The following is a 20,593-nucleotide window of genomic DNA, read 5'->3' as shown; positions in this document are numbered from 1 at the left end:
GGCTTCTTGCAGAGAACAGGAGATAATTTAGCGAGATTAAAGGACAGCCTCCTCTCCCACAGAAACTATCTCTGCATGGCTGGGCAGTAGCCTGGCTCTGCTGGAACGATGCTGCTCGAGCGCCTCTCTGTGGATATGAGCTCCTCTTCCTCCCTCTCACAGCTTCTTAATCCATCAAATGATTTTTAACTTTATTTTACTTTTTTAAAATACAGAGCCAAATGGCTCCTATTATACCCAGGCAGTACCTCTGAGTTCACTGAACTTGGCACTGAGCTAAGAGTTGGCCAAGCCAGAACTTTTACAGTTTCATCATTTGATGGTTATATATATATATATATATGATACCTCTCAAGGCCTTTCTGTAGTTTCCAGCAGCAGAATAGCTCAAATTGGAACAGACCTACAGCTGCCTAAGGCTCACGGAGTGACCGGGAATGAAAGCATAGCTGGCAAGGGCATCATCTTCGAAATAAGCAATCAGGTACCTGTGTTTCTCTCCAGAATGTGCTGTGAAGCTCAGCACACAGCTCCATCACCAACACACATGTCAACACACTGATCATGCCAATTTCTCTGTATCCCTTCGAAGAAGCAGGAAACAAATGGTCCCCTGCTGAAATCATGAGTGAAAACAAAGGCTCTTCATCAGCCTCCTGCAGCTGCTTGTTGTTTTCCTTTCTCTGTGGAGCCTGCCAGCTCCTGGTTATCTTGGCCAAGCACATGATTAGAGTCTTAGAGCAAATTCTAACTGCAAACAAACAAGTACATCTTGAGATGAATACACACAAACTGGCGGATGTCTAACTGTTTGGCACATCCTGTCCTGCCTCTTCTGGTATTAGGCAGGCCCTGCTCCTCTACTGGATGGAAAGCAGATGGGGTAGGATTCAGGGTAAAGATCCCCAAGCCCTTTACATTTGCACAAATAGCAAGAACTAGACCCAGTGCTGTTCAAGGGGCCACGTATTAGTTGTGCTGGCTTTCTGCAGCATGGGAAGTAATGCAGGAATAGGAATTCCTGCCCCAAGTAATCCCCCATGCCTGGTTATGCCAGACGGTCCATTGTTTCTAAAAGTACCATAGAAACTAAATAACTAAGTTGTGTGGCTACCACAACAAGAACAGAAGAAAGGATCAAGGACTGTTCCTTGTTCACTTCGGTGCTGAACCAGGTGGCTCAGTTTAAACTGGCATTGAAGGTTGGTTTGAGCTAACCTGCTTCACTTCTCACTGAAGCAGATGGCAAGTGCTCACACAACCCAGTATCAATATCTGTAACAATCAGATGAGCTGTGAAGCTGTAATCTGTGGCAGATGGAAAACGACAGCACAAAAGGTTTTACTACAGCCCTCAAAGGTAGCAAAGCCCTTCACAAAGGTAGCAAATGGGAAGGTTTAATTCAAATACCTTGTCCTTCTCCAGAGCAAAGCCAGGCATCTGAGACTGTGAAACAAGGGGGATGCTTCTCCCTTTTCCTACCTCCCCAAAAGACTGGCTGATTTCATTTCCAGAGGATGAAATGAAATCTCTCATCAAAACTCAGCCGAAAACATGACAACTTGCTGTGAAAAACTGAAATGGGACCTTGCCATGGGAGCATCTACACAGCTCCATCTGTGCTGAATCCCTGGCACCCTGCATTGGTGCTTTGCTGAACCTCTGTGGGAGGCACTAGAGTGAGACCTAGAAAAAAAAACAACTCCCCCATGCACACAGATTGGAGTGGTTCCTGGCAGATTTGTCAGATTCCTTGTGGGTTATGCAGTTATCCTGGAAGCACAATCAGTTTGAGAAAGACTGGGGATTTCTCATGGGGTTTATGCTCAAGAAAGCATATGTTTGCTATGGTCGAGAATGGATGTTTTGAGTCATCTCATCTAAAGCCCTTCAGGTTCCAGAGGGCCCCTGACCACCTGAAGAGCAACAAAGATACCCAGTGCAAAACGCAGGTAGGCTCTCAGCTCTCAACTGAGTAACCAGAGTTGAGATGCTGTCGGTCTCCCACAGGACTACAGACCTGAAAATATTGACAAGTGACAGACTGACCAGGGAGCCTGCATACCTTTTTGCCCCATCGGTCAAATATACAGGGTAAGCTATTAACTTAATACACTTCTGGAGTAAGAAACAAATGCATGGCATTGTCCCTGCCAGTTCTTTGTCCTGTATTGCCTGTAAGAGGGATGCTTCAGCTTTTTATGGCCTTTGACCATTGTGCTGGTCATGTTCCTGGCCTGTCTTTGGCTCAGCACAGCCCTGACTTCTCCGAACCCCTCAGCTTTCTGCCCTGCTCTTTAGTGACATTCTTGGCTCTAACACCAGTTTTATCCTGACCTTAACCCAGAGAGCTTGTCCACACATTTCCAGGCTGCAATTCCTAAGCAGTCTTATCCCCAAACTGCCTGCTTTGAAGTCAAAAGAAACAACTAGCCTGCAGAACAGCCTATGTCAGGCCTGTCACACTCTGCTGTGTCACTGCTGCTTAGCACTGCTATGCTCTGGGGGATGACACCTTCATGGCCAATTTGCTGCCTGCTTTGAAATGACCAGGTTTCTTGTTAAGCACAAGGATGCTGCTGGCTGCCCATCTAGGTGGGAGCAGAAGATGAGACTCACTGGTGAGCCTCAGCAACACAAAGACAGAACAGAGTCTGCTAAAATGCCAGTCCTATGAAGAGCAAGAGATTTTTACTGAAGAAAAGGTTTTATTAAGGGCCATTGTTATAATAATAACATACCATATTGCTCTGATGCTCCAGGTCTCTGGGAGCGTGATGATTTGAATAGAGTATCTGTCAAAACATCAGTTCTGGATCAGGGGTCTACAGACTGTGATAGAGCAGAGCCTGCCCCTCCGGATGCAAGGCTGGCTACTGCTTCTTCTGTCCCTTCACTTTCTGTTTCTCCTTATCCATGGCAGCTGCTTGTGCCTTCAGACGACTCCAGTACTTAGGCTCTTCCAGTCCCAGCGGGCTCTGCTGCCTAATGAAGGGAGAGAAAGGGTGGTTAAAACAAAAATGTCCCTGACATTCCCCGGTGCTCAGACAACTCCCCCAGGGGTGCCCGGGGCCCACTACAAATTAAGCAGTTCGACTTCTTGTGTCCAAAAAACCTCAATGATTCCCTCAAAGAATCAACGCTGAAGTTTACTGCTCTTGACAGCAATGACCTCTGAATTACTTGTTGCCTGTAACCTCTTAGACATAGGTCTCACTGCAGCTGTACTTGCACTGCTCTGGCTTCAGGTCTCAGTTCCCAGGGAGTAAAATAACTCTTCAGTACCCAGGGAGCAAGATATTCCTGGAGGTGGCATCTCCCCAGTTTTTCTGGTATAAGGCAGACAAGAATCTCCAGCTTTATGAGAAGGAGGGACAGAACTGGTGGCTGGTAACATAGGAGTAATTTTTCTGCACTTAATTAGCCAGACAACACCACAGGATTCACCCTGGAGACAAGGAATTAGGGAAGGCTACCAGGTTGTGCTGTAAGATCATACCTGCACCCACCTGTTACGTTTCAAATTGGAGAATTAAGGCATAGTGAAAAGAAGATAAAAAACATTGACACGGATCTGGCTCCAGGTTCCCAAAGCAGCACTTCAAGGCAAAGGACCCAAAAAAGAAATGTCACAGTGCCATCTAGTGACGGCATCCATGCAATGCATCAGCTAAACTGCGAACTAGGTCCGAGAGTGATGGTCTCAAATCGAAGAACCTCCAAGACAAACCTACTTAAACATCAAATAAACCCGGGAGTGGAGGGGAGAAGAGAGGCTTAAAGAGACTCCAGCTCTGCCTGGCTGTGGGATCAAAAGGAAAATGCAGACACTTGAGGATAATAATCCATAACAAGCTCACATGATCTGTGTTGCAGAAAAGCACATTAGAACCAGCAAGCTCTCTCCACCTGGAAAGACAAGCCTGTGCCAGGCATCCTGACTTACATCTGAAGCTGTAAGGAAGGAGAGAAGGAGAAGAGGAAAGGTTCTGGGAGGCTGTCAGGAATCCAGCTTCCTGAACATTAACCTCACCCAGACACAAATCTGTCACAGCAAACAGAACAACCCAGAAGATCCAAGGTGAGACCTTGCACGAACTTCAGAAACACTAGGGGTTTTACAATAATGCAGGTGCACTTACCTCTCAGGTAGAAGGAGAAACTTACCTATCACGTAAGAAAACGTTACATCTCTCAAACCATGGCAGGTTCTGCAAGGATTTGAGAGGCAAATCTGGTTCCTTTGGGAAAGCCTCCTTCAGTGGGTTGAAATCAAAAAGGAAGATGGTGCTGTGACTGGCTTTGCTCTGTGCCAATTCATTGTCCTGCTGCTGCTCATCTCCTAGACAGAAATGAGCACAGTGAGCTGCTGCATCAGAAGTCATCCAATAAGAACTATCAAGGATCAGGGCACAGCTGAATGCACCCAGAGATCATGTATCTATGACCACTCCAAGGTCATAGATACCCACCTCGAAGCAGCAAGCAGGAATTTACACTATCCACTGTGAACACTGGCTGCCAGGGGGATGCTACAGCATGAGAAGGTGGAGTACTGAAGCAGTAAACAGTCTGTGATGTGTCAGTGTTCATCAGGGACACTGTGCCATCCCAGGAGAAGATCAGGACCTGAAACAGCAAACTGACACTTAGAAATAGATGTAAAAGAAGTGAAAAACATTTCCTGGAAAGGACATGGAATGATATTCAGAACTTTACATCCACAACTATGATGCTGTTTTCTTTGCCTGTCCCATAGTCATTTGGCCACAGCAGATCAAGAGCAGGTCATGCAGGGAACTTGAACTGAATTGCTGCACGTTGGGATTGGAAAAGGGCAACAGGGCACATTAGAAATGAACTAGATCCAGCCTTCTGCATGGCTGCTATGGTGAGTGGCTTTTAGTCCTTGTCTCTGCCTTTCTGAGGCCACTTGAAAGGTCTGGCTGGACTTGTGTTTGTAACTTCCTAGTCATGATGCCCCCTCATATTTGACCCTGATGCCTGAAGCTTCATGGCTGAACCCTCTCCTCTTTCAGTTGGACCTGTCCATGTGCAGAGGGCCTCGAGTGCCTCCCACCTCAGTGGTCAACTAGAGGGCACAGGTGCCACAGAATACTGAGCAATGGAAGAGAAACCCTTTGACCATTGCCAGCTACATATAGACCTATAACTGGTGCAGGCAGTCTTTATGCTAAAAATAGCTGGAGGCTGGGAAAGGATGTGAGGGCAGAACCATATCTGATTGCACTGTTCTTTATCTTCTAGGTACCCAGTTACAGTCATTACTGGAAACAAGATCCTACGTCAACTGGGCATGTGTTCTCAGCCAGTTCTCAAGAGCTGGCAGTAATACTCACTGCACTGGGGAAGGCCAGGATGGGCACCACTGCACTGACAGTAAGATTTGGGTCTTCAGGCCTGTAAAAGAACAGGTTTATGTCGCTGTTCCATGTACCTGGCAGATACTGAAAGGCTGTGATAAAGACAGTGGCAGTTTGTGGCACACTGGCTGGCATGAAGTTCCAGCCAAGCCCTTTCCCTATACAGACAAAGCCTGTCTCCTTCTGCATAGGAACCCCTGAGGCCTATCCCCGTGCAAACCTGCCTAGGAACTACATTGGAGTTACAAATCTCCTGCCCGCTGTGGAGGCGTGGATCCAGAGTCTTCAGAGCAGCAGCTTCCCTTCTCCTCAAACCAAGGGGATAATTGAACACAAAAATGATAGAAAGATGGCAACAAATGTTTATTTTGACTTTTAGGGGGAAATTACTCTGTTAAGGGCAAAAAAGAGAAGAAAAGATTCCCCTGGGTACCTGACAGAAACAGAAATAGTTCAACGCCAGCTCTGGAGCTGTGCTACAAGTACTTGTATTTTGGTGCACAGAAGAGCTGAGAAACACCTCTAATTCTGGCATAATCACTGAATTTTAGCACGAGCAAAACCACACTTGCTGATGACAGCAGCATGGCAGAGCCCTCTGGATAAAAGCAGTAGAAAGTTCTCTACTCTACAGAAATCTGGGGCTCCCTGTTAGACCTGACCACTGTACCCAGGGCTTCTTTGGCTGGAGTGAGGTCTATCAGAGTCCACCTCACCTGTCTGCCAGGAGTGTGATGCTGGACTTCCCGGCCCGGGGTGCTTTCACCAAATAGTAAGAGCTGTCTGTACATAGCACGAGAAGCTGCACAATGGGACAGACAGGATCTGTACCAGGACAAGGTGTGTCATCACTGGCAGCTGCAGAACTCCGGAGAAAGTGGATACTACGGATGAAACGTTCCTCTAGAATGGCAGTCACAGACAGTGGGAATCCTGAGGAAGGAAAGGGAACTGGCAATTTATCCAAGGAAAGCTTAGCTTGGACTGTGGCCTGCTCAGAGGAAGCAGCCACCAGAACAAGATTGATGGCAGAAGACGACTCTTCTGCCAGGAGAAACCCTGCATCATGGTAGGATGACACTGGCACTGATGACAGCCTGAACTGTGATGCCACAACAGTCTCAAAGATGACCTGAGAGTGCAGTGGCAAAGCAGTGACTGACACTGTCTCCCAGCCTCAGGGCAAGACCATTGTCAGTCCTCCCTGCAGCAGTTCCAGCCCCTGCAGTGCCGTGGATGGGAATGGCTCTGCAAGGGCAAGGGAAATCACACTGTGCTGGTGACTTCTGGCCAAGCATCTGATGGACTACTGAATCCAAACTATTTACAGATTTGCTTGTGAACTCACTACCAGCCACTTGTTCATACTAAGCCAGAGCCTCAGGCTCCTAGGAAAGGGAGTAATTTATCCACAGTGATCCCAAAGGGCAAGCTCACCTAAGTTTTTATCCCAAATAGTTATTGTTGCATCTTCACCTGCCAGTGCCAGGTACCTGGAGCAGGAACTGACAGCTGAGCATGCAATCGGAGCTGCACAAGGCCACACAACATCAGGTTTCAGATCAGAATCTAAACAGAATGACACGAAGAGACACAATTGTAAGAAGGTGCAGAGCATTCTCTCTCATGGTACTAGCATCCATTTTCCCAATAAAACATGTACCATTCTGCAGTCTCCTGCCAGAGTGTCTTCACTAAAAAGACTGTCAGCCTGTGCAACACAGAGCCCCACAATCCCAATGCCAGTCTAACCCAGAAGATATGAGTCAGATCTCCTCCCAATTTCTCATTTCCCTGAATCACAAAGACCTGGCAGAATGACAGCCACTGGCCACAGAACACTCCTACTCCCCACAGAGTGCTCTGCTAGAAAGCAAGACTTTCTTACCCACTTGCTCATTGAGTGGATGATTAAGTAAGTACAAGCAGAAATTGTGGTTTCCACCCCAGTGCACACCAATGCCAGCTGGAACATCTGGTAGAGAGAAGAGGACAACAAAAAGAGAAGGAGACTTGGGACAGAGAAAGGAACAATCCAAGACAAAAAACATCATTAAAAAGCTCTCATTAGAGCATTCATGGTTTCCCTGATGGAAAATCTGCTCATACAGAAACTAAACCAGATAACCTCTCCCTTTGTTTGTTATTTTTATCTTGCCTACGTGCCTCCAGTTTTCGGGTGTTTTTTGGGGGTAGGAGGGTTGTGGACTTTTTTTTAAACTATGGAGATAAGGTTTTTTTACTCCATGCTGGTAACTGACTAACAAGTCTTAAGGCTGACAGTTTTACCCAGGCTTATGTCCTTGAACCCAAGAGTGAACCCAAGCCAGAACCACTGAGCTCTAACTGGAGCTCAACATCATGCAAACAATGTACTTCGTATATTAACAGCTTTTTCCCATTTGGATTACCTGGTTGTACTTCCATATCAGGTCCCACCTGTAGGACCTGGCTAGGCAGAAGGAAATGAAAGGTAGCATGTCTGAAAAAAAGGAAGAAATATATGTAAAAGAAAGGCTTTTATAAGAGCACAGCACTGTGACAAGACCTGAAATGTCTGCAGCCCCCTGCCATGAAGCCTTGGGATGAAGGAGGCAAAGACAGAGGCTTCCATCTACACTTGCTGAGTGCCCTGTGTTGATGACTCATGGACTGAAATCCTGGTTGGTGCTCCCACTCACCTGGGGACCTCCTCCTTGATCACACCCTCAGCCTCCAGATACTCCCGGTACGTGCTACGGAAGATTGTTTCCTGCAGCTCCCACTGGAAATCCTTGATCAGGTGATTGTACCCCAAGCCAAGCATGCTGCCATCATCCACTTCCTTCAAGGCATCCAATGGGCTTTCAAAACTACTGCCTGGATTGAGAACACAAAGGGAAAAGGCATGACCCTGTAAGAGCAGACACCATGGAGGCATTTTGATTATCCCTCCTTTGGGGTGGCATTGTCTTGAAGCAGGACACTGCAACTGCTGTGGGAATTTCCATATCACTAGTCCATTTTCCAGTATTTGAAGGCAGGGACTAGGGCAAGACTTCTGAGGACCCTGCTCACCTTGCCTTTCTGTGGCATTCTCCCAGCATAAAGTCTGTTCCCTCCACATCCTCAGTATTTTCCTATAAATCCAGAGTGATGAACTAGGGGTGCTGTCAGGGTCCAGGAAGCAACCTCCTCCCTCTCCAATGACACTGAAGCCAAGGGTATATGACACCCACTTTGAGACACACTGAAATATTTTGTGCTGACAAGGATGACACGTGAGATGGCCCAGTAGGAAACAACTCCCAGTACAGGATTACATGTAACTAGAAAGACAAGTCAGGAAGGGACCATGGAGCATGTTACTGAAACTTTCTGACCTGTTCTATAAGGGCCATGATTCCTTTGCCACCTGAAACAGGCTGCAGGTTGCACATAGAGAATGAGTTCTGACCTGTAATGGGTTCAGGTGGCTTCACTGTCAGCAGCAGCACTGGGAGATCCAGCTTTGGACCATCTTGGTTTGCAGACACTGGAAAGTCCTGCAACGGAAAAGTGTTGAAAACTGCATTGTGCACTACACTGATGAGTTTTCAGCTGTTCATGGGAATCAAAGGCTTCCTAAAGAATGTGTATGCAAAGGTTGGCTGGCACTGTTTAGGAGATACTGGGTTTAGGCTCATTCTTCAGGACAAAACACAGAAGCGTCGCTCCTTTCTCAACAACAGGGGACAACATTACAAAGGATGTCCTGTACAGACTCCTGGTTTTGTGCCATCTCTGAATTATTCTTGTTGCAGCACAGGCCTGTGTGAGTCACAGCAGTGCTCAGAAAATACAGGGGGGAAAAAAAGAAAGAAAAAAAAGGAAAATAAGCAGGACTAAAGGTTGAGGGCTGCTAATGAAGACAAGAACCAGATTTTACTTCATAGAACCCAGGACTGGAAAAGGTGACTTATATGCTTAGCTGGAAATAGAAAATTGTAACAGGGGACCAGTACTGGCATGTGCCCACCATCACCACCCCACACACATTTAGACCTGGCTAAACAGAAAAGGTCTGCCTAAATAATCAACCATATCTGAGAAGGAAGAGGCAGGAACTTGGGTAGTTTATATGGAATCAGCAAAGAGGGACTGCCTAGGTGTTTGCTTTTTGCTCAGCTAAGTTAAGGGGGATGTTTGCCCTAAAGGCAGGGCTGAGAAGCAGCTCCCTCTTAAATGTCCAGGAAAGTCTTTGCCGAAGGAAGAGGAAACAGTTAGGAGGCAGGTATCACAGAGGGTTAGTTGGAAGTGCTGGTCAGGACATGCCTGTGTGTTGAGAGGTGAAATCTAGCAGGGTGAAAGTGATAGAGGGGATGGTTATGCCCTGACTCAGCATTTAAAATTCCCCATAACAGCTCAGGATAGTTACTGAGGGCACTTACCATCTCTGCAGAACTGTCTCCATGCAGTTCCTGAGTTTCCTGCCCAAGAACCAGAGGTGACAGTGGTTAGTGCACACAGACAGAGACTCTGCCCTGCTCAGGTGGGTGAGGCCGTTACCCACCAGGCTCCTCATGTTAGGTAGTCTAAAACACAAACCCTGTCTTAGGGCCAGACTCCCCCAGAGAGGCATCCTGCCTGATTCCCACTCCACCTTCCCCCAGTAACATAATAGAGAAGCCCTGTGGGAATACCCTTACACAGGGCCCTCTCAAATGGGGCAATACTGCTGGGAAATCAGCTGCCAGTTTCAGGGAGGGGCAGCAGGAACACTAACCCTGGGACCAAGGGAATCTCGTTGGAAAGCCTGTCTTGGGAGAGTAAACATGGCCCAATAACACAAAGGCCTTATGAAATGTGGGATGGGCAGCTGTAGTAGTTGTAGAAACACACACACCATCCCCTTGGGCCAATAGACTTGTTCAGCCTGTATCTTGCTGTCACTGTCTGCAGCAGCAAGGCTTGGGGAAAGACCTGTGGGCAAAAGGCTGTAAGGAAAAATAGCACAGTGGGAGATGGAACTGTTTTGTACCGCAGATGTACGGCTTGGCCTCCTCTCACTGCAAGCCAGCCCTGCTGCAGCTTCTGAGTTCTCTTCCATCTCCCTCAGCCAGGAATCCTTAGGCAATTGGTAGATCTCCAGCCAAGCTTTTGTGCTGTCTGCATTGGGAAACCATGTTGAGCAATTAGAAATGAGGAGAAAAGGTCTTTCAAGCAAGCAGCCTCTGTTATCGTGTATTTTTTGAATATAAAATCTCTGAACTCCATGCAGTCCACCTCTCCTCCCACTGAAGGCCTGACATGCTTGACTGAAACTCACATCTCAGCCTCCAGCTCAAGTCCTTGAGGTCCCATATCCACCAAAGAAATTCCATGAAGCTACTCAGTCAAGAATTTGACCTGTAGCCTCTGAGTAGCAGAGTAGAAAGTAGAAAGTGAGACATGGTCTCACATTAGTTCTCTGTGGATGCTACATATCTCATACTCAGCATGTGTCCAGGCAGATTCCACCAAACATGGGTCCAGAAGACCTGCCTGCAGTGAATTCACTAAGACAACTGCCATGAAACAGAAGAATGTTGTGGCAAGGAGTTTCTTGTCAAGTTTTTAGAAATTCTCTATGCTGTCTGACTTTTGTCTACTGAGAAAATTTTCAGGTCTACCTAATCTCAGTGTAAAAGTGAGCCCTGGCAAAACAGAGGAAAAACTGATCTTGGGACTCCTGGAGAGGAGGGGGAAATCTGCTTTCACTGAGCCTTCTGGGAGCTGGGAACTGCACTGACTGGTTCCAGACAGCTCACTTTTAGGATCAGTCCTGGTCCCCACCAAGCCTTTTAGAGAGGACAGGGAGTGGTAGGAGCAGCTCTCTCCTGGCGGAGGGACTGGGAGGGTTATAACAGAATCCCTGTGTACCCAGAACATTTGCAGCATTTTAAAAGCATTGCTGCTGGCCCCTCTGCTGTGTGACAGAACACAGCAGTTGTCACCCAACTCACCATGTTTCTGCACTTGCCTTGCAGCAGGACTCCTGCGTAATCACCGCCCGGGGACAGCACCACCTCCACACAAGTGCTTCTCTTGCTGATATCCCCCTGCCAAAGGAAAACAGGCTGGCATCAAAGCAGGATCACTGATTCAGAGAGCTCCATGGCCTTTACACAGCTCTCAACAGGCTGAAGGCCAGGCAGATTGTTGGAAGAATGGGAATAAATATTGGGCAGCACTCTTGGAGTGCTGCCGCCCGTGGCAGAAATTCCTGATGGCAATTAGTACTCCTTATGATTGATTACTTACCAGCCTGTGCCCAGGGTCTATGGAATTAACTCAGTACTTACCACTTCATTTAGGGCTTTAACGAGCAGGAAGCTTTCCTTATGAAAGCAGAAGAGCCAGACAAGCCCTGGAATAGAAATACAGAAGTAGCAGGAGGAGGGGGAGAAAAGTGAACAGATGGTAGCCATGGTTTTGGGAGATGGTTGTTACAACATGTGCAGGAGAGTGAACAGGACTACATTGTTTTCCTGGGCTCAAGGAGCAATATCCCACTGTTTCCAGCACTAAACTTTTGCTGGCTTCCTTATGCCATCACCAGCAAACATTTGATTGTGCATGGAGATGGATAAGCCAGTTTGAAAAGTATCTCCACCAGAACTGATAGGTTTCAGATGAACCAACAAACTAATCTCTTTCCCACAGGGAAATCACAGGTGCAGAAACAGTCGTGGGCAGGAGGTCATACCAAGCAGTGGCTCTTTCTGTCCAGTACAAGGTGTTCCTAAAATATGCTGTGCTTCACCCTCAGCTCTGCACATGCCTCTCCTGCTCCAGAGAGGACATCAAACCCACACCCTGTGCTAATCACAAGGCCCTAGGGCCACTGTGTCACCCTACAACCTGATAGGTATCTAACGCCCTCTTTGCAGGGCTTTCTAGGAAACCTGTCAGCCACCCTAATGTTCCTCCTGATTTAGCACTCTTCCATAATGCAGCTGCCTATTCAGCTCCAGAGCAGAGTTATCCCTGGCTAGGGCAAGGAAATCCATGTAACACTAACCCATTTCATCCACAGCAAGCAGGACATGGCTCTCATTCCCCAAATCCGAGGCATGGAGGGCACAGATCTCTGTCTTGACTGCATCCCAAGCACAGATTTCCTTACAGTCACATGCGCTGAAGGCAGCCAGACCCACAGACACACCAACAAAGATGTATTTTCCAGACACTGCAAGGCAATTGGCTCTTCCAGTCACCTACCAAGAAAGGGAAAACATGAGTGTAGTACCTGACTGCCTTCCCAGAGGAAGATACATCAGCCATGCTAACGATATACTCACAGCCTTTCACCAACAGAAAATGATGATTTATTCCACAAGGGAAAAATTTTGACATGTGCTTTCATGAGAAGAGCAGGGGAGCATCAGAGAGCAGGCTCTCATCTCTGTCACAGAGATTGTTTTTTGTTGGGAATGAGAAAGTTTGTTCCCACCTTTCCCCTTCCCATAAACAGGAGAGGCTTTAAAGGCCAAGAGCTCAGGAGCACTCAGCCTTCCCACTGCTAACAGAGCTGTGCTGAACCCCTCCAGGCAGCTGCAGCACACCAGTGTATCCTCCTGGATTCTCTACATAATGATGGAGAAGGCAGCACTGCCCTTCTGCTCACAGTGCTCCCATTGGAGTATTCACCCCAGCACAGAGCTGAGCTTGCCCATTTATGTGCTACTGGCTAATTACCTTCTCCTCAGCAGACAAGGGTGGAGCCAGCCTGGGAAGCACAAGGTGAATTTAGTGTTTAATATCGGCTTCTCTCTTTTCAGAGAGGTGTGATAGACGAGTGGGAAGCAGAACCTGCCAGACAAGCTTAGAAGCTGCAGGCTTTTAAAGTGAACTAGTGAGATGGTGGCAGATCCTGAGGAAGGTCATGAACAGAAGAATGTAAAATCAACTGAAGGGATATTCTTTAGGAAAGCTGCTACAGTGGTTAATGCTGTCTCTGGTGTGGGGGGCTCTGTACCTGGAATTCAGCTGTAGGAGAGCATTTTGTGGGCTGGACCTTCCGTTTTTGTGCTTCTCGGAGCATCTCCCTTCTCTCAATGATTTCCATAGCACTCTCAAAGACCTGCATCACCACTTTGTTGATCATCCTGAAGGGCTGAGGCAACGCATCGCACTTCCGATCAGGATCCTGCAGGAAGAAATCTTCCTCATCATCCTTCGGCCAGTCCTTTTCAGATGGTGGGGGAATCTCCAGGGGATGCCTCCGGATATTTGCAGCCATGGCTCTGCCCTTCCAGGTGCAAAGCACACCACAGATGCAGGAATCACCCTGGGTGCAGAAGAATGAAGAGTCCTGCAATATCTACTTTAATGAGGTAATGGGGGAAAAGATGATTAATAATCTCTAAGGGGGAGTTCCTTTCAGTACTGGTAGCCAGAGCAACCCTGTTCTGTACAGCTCATTTCTGCTCGTATCCCCTCTGTTACCCAGGGGTGTTGTCCTGCTCTGGGAATATCAGTCACACAGGAATCTGCAGGCTGCCTGTGGGGAAAAGGGAGCCTAAAAAACTTCGGCACGAGTTTGTATAAAAATGATGACAAAGCTTCAAAAATATTAGCTTGAATTAATAGACTTATTCGGCCTGGGGGAAAAAAAAACAATTAACTTGGAAAAGCAGGTGTTTCCACTGGAAGTTATAAACTTCATTTCCAAGCCACTGGATGCTTCATAAGCTTCACCCCCACCGCCGTCACCGCACACATCGGCCTGACCTCGGAGTGGGGCCGGAGGCCGAGGGTCCGGGCCGTGCTCCTCCAGCTTTCCCGGCGGGACTCGCCGCAGGAGCCGCCGGCGGCTCCCGGGCGGGGGAAGCCTTTAGCGGTGACACCGTCGCGGCCCAGCTGTTGACGGTCGCCGTGGTAACGGCGCGTCGCTGCCGTGGCCCGGCCGGGAACGCGGCCCCGCAGCTCCCGCGTTCCCCCGGGGGGCGGGGCCCGGGCGCAGCGGGGCGGAGCGGCCGCTGCCCCCGCGCAGCTCCTGCGGTGCCGCCGGGCCATGGAGGGGTTCGTGGACTTCACCAACCGCTGCCAGGGCCGCGACCAGCTCTTCCGGTGAGTGCGAGCATAGGCTGCCTCTCTCTGCCCCCCCGGGTGGGGCGGGCCCCGGCCTCGGCCCCGGCCCCGGCCCCGGCCCCGGCCCCGGCCCCGGCCCCGGCCCCGGCCCCGGCCCCGCGCCCATCCCGCCCCTCGGCCCCGGCCACGCACACGCACCTGCCCTGGCACTGCGGGGGGACCCTCGGATCGGGCTTTAGGCTCGGACATTAAGCTTTACTCTGTCCAGTTCTGGGCTCCTCGGTACAAGAGACAAGGAGCTGCTGGAGGTGGTCCAGCGGAGGCTGCAAAGATGGTGAGGGGTCCGGAGCATCCCTGTTCTGAGGAGAAGCTGAGGGAGCTGGGCCTGGTTAGTCTGGAGAAGACTAAGAGAGGATCTCATTAATGTCTACAGATGTCTCAAAGGGGTGTCAGAGGATGGTGTCAGACACTTTTCGGTGGTGCCCAGCGACAGGACAAGGAGCAAAGGCCATAAACCAAAGCACAAAAAGTTTCACCTCAACATGAGGAAGAACTTGTTTCAATTGAGGGTGGCAGAGCACTGGAACAGCTGCCTAGGGAGGTCATGGAGTCTCCCTCTCTGGAGACGTTCCAAACCCACGTGGACACGTTCCTCTGTCACCTGCTCTAAGTGACCTCGCCTGGCAGGGGGATTGGACTGGGTGATCTCCAGAGGTCCCTTCCAACCTTAAATCTGTGTTTCTGTGAAATAAACCCACCCTGCTGCTGCCATCCCATGATTGTCCATGTCTCACCTGTGTCCCCTTCTCCTCATTTTTTCCCTTCCAGAGCCACTCAGTACACATGCATGTTGCTTAGCTATTTAATAAAGAATAAGGCCGATAAAAAGAAGCTGGTAATGAAACTCAAGCAGTTGGAATCTAGCATGAGCTCTGGCCGGAAAAGTAAGTACCTGCTGTCTAGAGGGATAAAACCTTCTTTACTTGCTCCTTCCAGCAAAACAGCTCCTGGCCTTGTGTTTTCTGTAGTTAACCACAAAACTCTTTTAGTGTATTTACAAAGTTGTCAAAAGGCCTTATCCCTGCCATGGCTTGCCAGGCTGGGTACAGCCAAATAGACACCTCTTTTTTCCTCAGCCTCCTCTCCAATTGGGTAGTCAGAATTTTGCTGAAAGAACAAGAGTAACAAAAGTTAACAGTCAGTTTGCTGCAGAGGTGGAGTTGTCATCTCTGTTCAAGGACAGACCAGAGTTACAAGGCAAGGCTGTCCAACTGTGTGCTCATTAGTCCTTCCAGCTGATGGGCTGAGACAACCCAGAGTTAAAGATCATCATCCCAATAAAATCAGCTCTGAAGGACCATCCTTCAATATGGCTTTTTATATATAATTTTTTTTATGTCCTACTTCACATATTAATTTTCTCTAGCATTTATACTCTACTAAATCACCTACCCTCCATGCTTTCCTCACAGTCTGTTTGCATCACTCCATTCTGTGTCAGGGCTGCATCCACGATGGTTACGCTGTTGCTGTAGTTGTATCACTTGCTTTCAGGCTGATCTTACACCTACTTACCAGTTGCTCAATTCTGGAACAGCTGCAACGCATGAAGCAAATATTCTAATTTAACGTGTTGCCATGGGTTTGTTTATTATTCCAGTTTGCTCCAGACTATGGCATTTTCTAGTGGAGAGGCCAGCTGGTTTATCAACAGAGCCATAATTCTCTTGCTTCTTCTAAACAAATCACTAATAGACATCAGGCCTAAACTCAGGGTTCTGGTAGTTCCACCAAGCTCAGGTGCTACCAACATCTGTCACTGTGACAGTGCAGCAGGGTGTAAAAAGTGTTTTGCATAATATTGCATTGACATTCACGGGGACATGCCACAGGTGAACTCAGGTATGCCTTATATTGTAGCTTGAAATGGAATACACTGTTCCACACAGTTTGCAGGGAACTATGTGTCTCTGACAAATTCATGGGAGGGATTTGTGCTCAGCATGCGAATCACCAGCTTTCACAAATGCTTAGGAAAGCTGAAGCTCCTGGTTGCAATAGGATTAATGCAGCAACATCTCGTGTCCACAGAGTTAGGTGAAATCCAGTGAAACGTACAGCTAAGATTAGAGGCTCTGTTTGTGTCCCCTTGTTGCTGACAGTGACTCCTGCAGACCCAAGGGTGACACTGGTCCAGAGGACACCCAGGCGCTGAGAACACAGTGGCAGGAGGGGCTGCAAGTCTGGCTATTGACAAAATATGTGTGTAGGTCCTGGGCTCATGATGTTCACACAGACTTGAGATGTTTAGACCCCATTCCTCACTAATACCAGAAAGCACTTAAGCATACAAACACCCAAAGCCCTCCAAGTTTTTTTAAAGCACATGTGGACAGTGACAGGCCGCGTTGTCCTGCATAAGACCAGGCCTTGCTAACCTTTGTGGGGTTTCTTGCAGTGTTCAGGCTGGGCAACATGGTGCACGCCTTGGTGGCAGCCAGGAAAACTGCAGAGCTGCCAGATGTGGTTCCTCGTTTCTGCCTCACAGCCTCCAACCTGACCCGTGCCCTGTACTTCGTGTGCGACGCCGTGCTCTGGGTGAGGAGCGTCGGGCTCCAGCCCGACATCGACAAGCCCAAGTGGAGCAATTGGGCCACCAAGTGCTACTACTACTCAGTCCTTCTGAATCTAGCCAGGGACTGGTATGAGATCTCCCAGAAGCTGGAACAAGCTGCACAGGAAGAAAAGGCAAAGGAGAATTCCTGCTGGGACAAACACAACGGGGAGCTAAACCGTGTGAAATGTGATGGTTCGCGCGGTTTTCTCCTCCTGCTCTTTCAGATCCTGAAAAGAAATCCTCCTTTGCTGCTGGACTTGGTGAAGAACCTCTGTGATCTCTCAGGCCCTTTGGATACACTGGGAATCTACAAGACCAACCCAGGAGTGATTGGTTTCTGCGGTGTCCTCTCCTCCCTGGTGGGGATCCTCACATTAGCAAGCCCACATCTGAAGCTTAAACAGTGACATAAAAGGAGCTGCATAGTATGAGGCTGCAGCTTTGATCCTCTGATAGATTTTTATCTTCATATGGCACTTTCAAATGAACCTGTCTTACAATAACCTCAAGATTAATTCTGTCCTTTGAATAAGTGAATTCTACCCTTCTTCCTTCCCTGTGCCTTTGCAGATGAGTTTGGTGCCATTACACACCCCCTAATGGAGTGGAGATAGGAAAAGGCAGAGTAATATTTCACCAGCAGAAACAAGACTTGGAACATGGCTGCTAGATAAGGAAATATTCCTTTATTTTAATACAGGGTTGTGAAATAGCTGCATAGGCAACTGTCATAGGTACATGACTGATGACTAATCATGTTTACACTGGAAAGCTGCAATTCACTAATTCAAGATTTCTACAGTCAGATTGTCTGTACTGGGCTCAGGCAAGTTAGGAGCTGCTGTTAAAATGGCCTGAAGTCAAGGATGAGTGTTTTGATGGGTTTGGGTTGATGGATCCTGTTTCCTGCAGGCAGTGGTTTGGGTGCAGTGTGATGGTAACTGGAGAGTGGTATGATCTGACCTTCGATGATCTCTGTGGTGTGCACTGGTGGTGCTGGAGCTGTAGTCTAGTGAGTGCCAACTTGTGTCCCAAGAAATCAGCACTTTCTTCTTTTCCTTTGATACTGTGAGCCAAGGACCGTTGGCCAGTGACTCTGACTCCTCCAGCAGGCCATGGCTGAGGGTTTTGGTGAAGGACAGTGTGTAGAGAAGCTCATTTGATTGTTGGTGATGCCATGATTTGTAGGGAACTGGGTTTCCAAAACTGTGAATCTGAAACCACTCATGAACACTAAACCTCCCATTACACAAGCACCTGAACTTCCAAACCACTGTGACTGCAAGTGCAACAATTTTCCATTAATTATGTTGTGATAAGGAGCTTATTTTGCAGTTTTAATTTTACATGAAAAATTCCAGTATAATAAGGAGTTTGGAACCTGCAGTTAAGGAGAGAAGCCTGGCTCAGAGCTAGTTGAGTCAGACAGACTGCAAGGGTGTGTTTCTAATTGTGTAAGCTCCCAGAGGGAAGGGAATGGAGCTAGTCACGATAATATCTGAATCCCCTGTGAGAAGAAAGGCTTCTTCCTGAATTTGGGCATTTATGGTTTAGATTTTTCTATCTGGTCCTCCCTATCCTCCCTGTTCATGACCACAAGATTTCTTATGTGTTCCCTTGCTGGCTGAATGGGTTTTACCATTTGAAAATGCCTCATATTTGCCCTGCAAGTGCATTATTGTTCATCACTGACCTCACTGGGAATGATGCCTGGCAGTACAATTAGGTTAAAAGAGAAATGCTGTGTCCAGCTGTCTAACATGGCATACAGTCTTTGCTGCTCCTGACTTTGCAGAGTACCGGTTTGGACACCATCTGAGAAAAAATGCACATTATATAGGAGATAAAATTAACATTTTTCTTCATCAGAGTGAGGCCTGTGTGTTCTACTTTCTGGTGTAAGAACTCCTTGTTTAATCTATCAGGAGATGTGAACAGACACTCTTACCTGGACCAAAGTGTTCTCTTATTATTTCTGATGCTATCTGAAAACAGAAATTAAAAGATGCTGGTCTCTTTTATTAAAAGGCAAAGGTTATGGAATTAAGTAGGCAGGTAAGGCAGTGCCCCAGTTTACCTTAAGTCATTGTGGCTGGGCTTGGAATTACTTCCAGTTTGAATATGAAGTGTTAGCCTGCCAGTGAAGTGTTTGAAAAGAAAGAGGTTGCCGGGCAGGATAATTAAGTGTTCTTGAAGACCAGATGTGGCCTGCAGCAGCTCTTCTTTTTAATATGGAAATGAATAGCATTAAAAGTAGAGCATACTGGCAGTTCAGACCATAATGGAGCATTGTGCATGGGATATATTGTATTCAAGGGCTTCCTCTCCTTTATAACAATGGAATTTTTTTGTTTCATTCTCCATTTGCCTTTGATCTCCTGGCAATATGGAACCCATCCCTGCCTTGGTCAGATTCGATCATTATCCCAGTGTGTAGGAACCCCTGGAAGGAAGGAAGAGCAGTCTTGATTATCTGACAGTGGAGGTTTGGCCACCTTTTGTCTACAAAATTCCATCTTCTTGCAAAAAAAAAGTGTTTTCAATCCCACCCAGGAGAGCTCTCAGATGCAAAATACTTCACAAAATACTTGTGTGTGAACTGCTTTCTCTTTCTCTCTTTTACTTTGCAGGGAAAGGGGAAAGATGTTGATAGTGATGTAGCCCCTGTGCCCTGCAGAGAAGGGTGGGTTTTTCCCTGTGCAGGCAAACACTGTACAAAGCCAGCCAGGCTTTGATGTTTCTCCTGTAGGTACTGGCATGGATTAGCAAGTACAGCCTTAATGTGGGAGATGGGGGGGTGAGCTTTCAGCCTGTCTGAGCCTTACCTGTCCCATTCTACATGATGCAGGCTGGAACATACAGGAGTAGCTCTGTTTACTGGATGTTAAGCACTAATATTTGCCTTCTGCTCCCCAGCTGGAGGCTGGTGATTTAAGGTACCTTAATGTAATGTGACTGAAGCCATAGAATCATGATCATATGGAGAAAATCCTTTTAGTGCCTTTTTTTGTATCTGTTTCTAATACAGCAGTTGAAATAAGGACAAGATGTTTGAACACAAGCAATAAACTGCAATGAGTGTTGAGACCATGTCTGTGTGTGTAACTTGGTGGTATAAAGATATGCTGAAGGAGGGAGGATTCCTCCCACCTCAGAATTTTGTGGTGATACTGTTCAAGAAACATTGTCTCTGGTTGGGTTATAGAGCTTTCCTTCTGCAGAAGCCAAGTGGCAGCCAGATTCATCTGGCTAATTTACAATCCCTATTTCAGCTGCAAAAATATGATTACCAGATAAAACTGCATCTGTGGAATGCCCTGAAGCAAAGTGACATTTTGGGAATTGCCATCAGCTGCCCTTGAGTACCAGCAGTGAGGGTGAGGGTTGGAACCTTGTGCCCAGCGTAGGCAAGCTGGGTGCACCTGCATTTTCAGTAGAAAGGAATGGATGCACCTGCATTTTCAGTATCTAATGATAAATGCCAGTTCAGGGCACGAAGCAAAGGGTAACATCTCCAGCAGAGATGGCAAGGGGTGGAGCCAGGATAACGATTAAACT

General features: G+C 47.6%; 2 protein-coding genes across 4 annotated transcripts; one reads left to right on the top strand and one right to left on the bottom strand.

The window, feature by feature from the left end:
- Window positions 1-2,699: 2,699 nt before the first annotated feature.
- On the bottom strand, window positions 2,700-14,257 carry WDR93 (WD repeat domain 93). Of its 3 annotated transcripts, XM_017805212.1 has the most exons (18): window positions 14,119-14,254; window positions 13,834-13,988; window positions 13,364-13,675; window positions 12,407-12,602; window positions 11,688-11,752; window positions 11,366-11,444; window positions 10,385-10,512; window positions 9,795-9,833; window positions 8,822-8,909; window positions 8,067-8,244; window positions 7,797-7,867; window positions 7,274-7,360; window positions 6,823-6,954; window positions 6,102-6,318; window positions 5,362-5,422; window positions 4,474-4,630; window positions 4,169-4,343; window positions 2,700-2,986 (listed from the first exon to the last, which is right to left on the bottom strand). In XM_017805212.1, exons 3-18 carry the CDS (start codon window positions 13,625-13,627, stop codon window positions 2,875-2,877), a joined length of 2,049 nt encoding a protein of 682 aa, XP_017660701.1. In that variant the 5' UTR covers window positions 13,628-13,675; window positions 13,834-13,988; window positions 14,119-14,254; the 3' UTR covers window positions 2,700-2,874. The 3 variants fall into 3 exon arrangements, with proteins under 3 accessions (XP_017660701.1, XP_017660700.1, XP_017660699.1); XM_017805211.1 differs by lacking the exon at window positions 13,834-13,988 and having other exon boundaries at window positions 14,013-14,257; XM_017805210.1 differs by lacking the exon at window positions 13,834-13,988 and having other exon boundaries at window positions 14,119-14,253.
- An 85-nt stretch (window positions 14,258-14,342) lies between these two features.
- PEX11A (peroxisomal biogenesis factor 11 alpha) lies at window positions 14,343-20,120 on the top strand. Its single transcript, XM_017805213.1, has 3 exons — window positions 14,343-14,457; window positions 15,247-15,362; window positions 16,877-20,120. The coding sequence occupies exons 1-3, from the start codon at window positions 14,402-14,404 to the stop codon at window positions 17,440-17,442; spliced, it is 738 nt and encodes a 245-aa protein (XP_017660702.1). The 5' UTR covers window positions 14,343-14,401; the 3' UTR covers window positions 17,443-20,120.
- Window positions 20,121-20,593: the final 473 nt, after the last annotated feature.

The sequence above is a fragment of the Lepidothrix coronata genome, unplaced genomic scaffold (assembly GCF_001604755.1).
Source record: "Lepidothrix coronata isolate B3197 unplaced genomic scaffold, Lepidothrix_coronata-1.0 Scaffold11, whole genome shotgun sequence".
Taxonomy (NCBI): Eukaryota; Metazoa; Chordata; class Aves; order Passeriformes; family Pipridae; genus Lepidothrix; species Lepidothrix coronata.
Note: the sequence above shows the minus strand (reverse complement) of the source record. Positions and strands in the feature narration are given on the sequence as shown.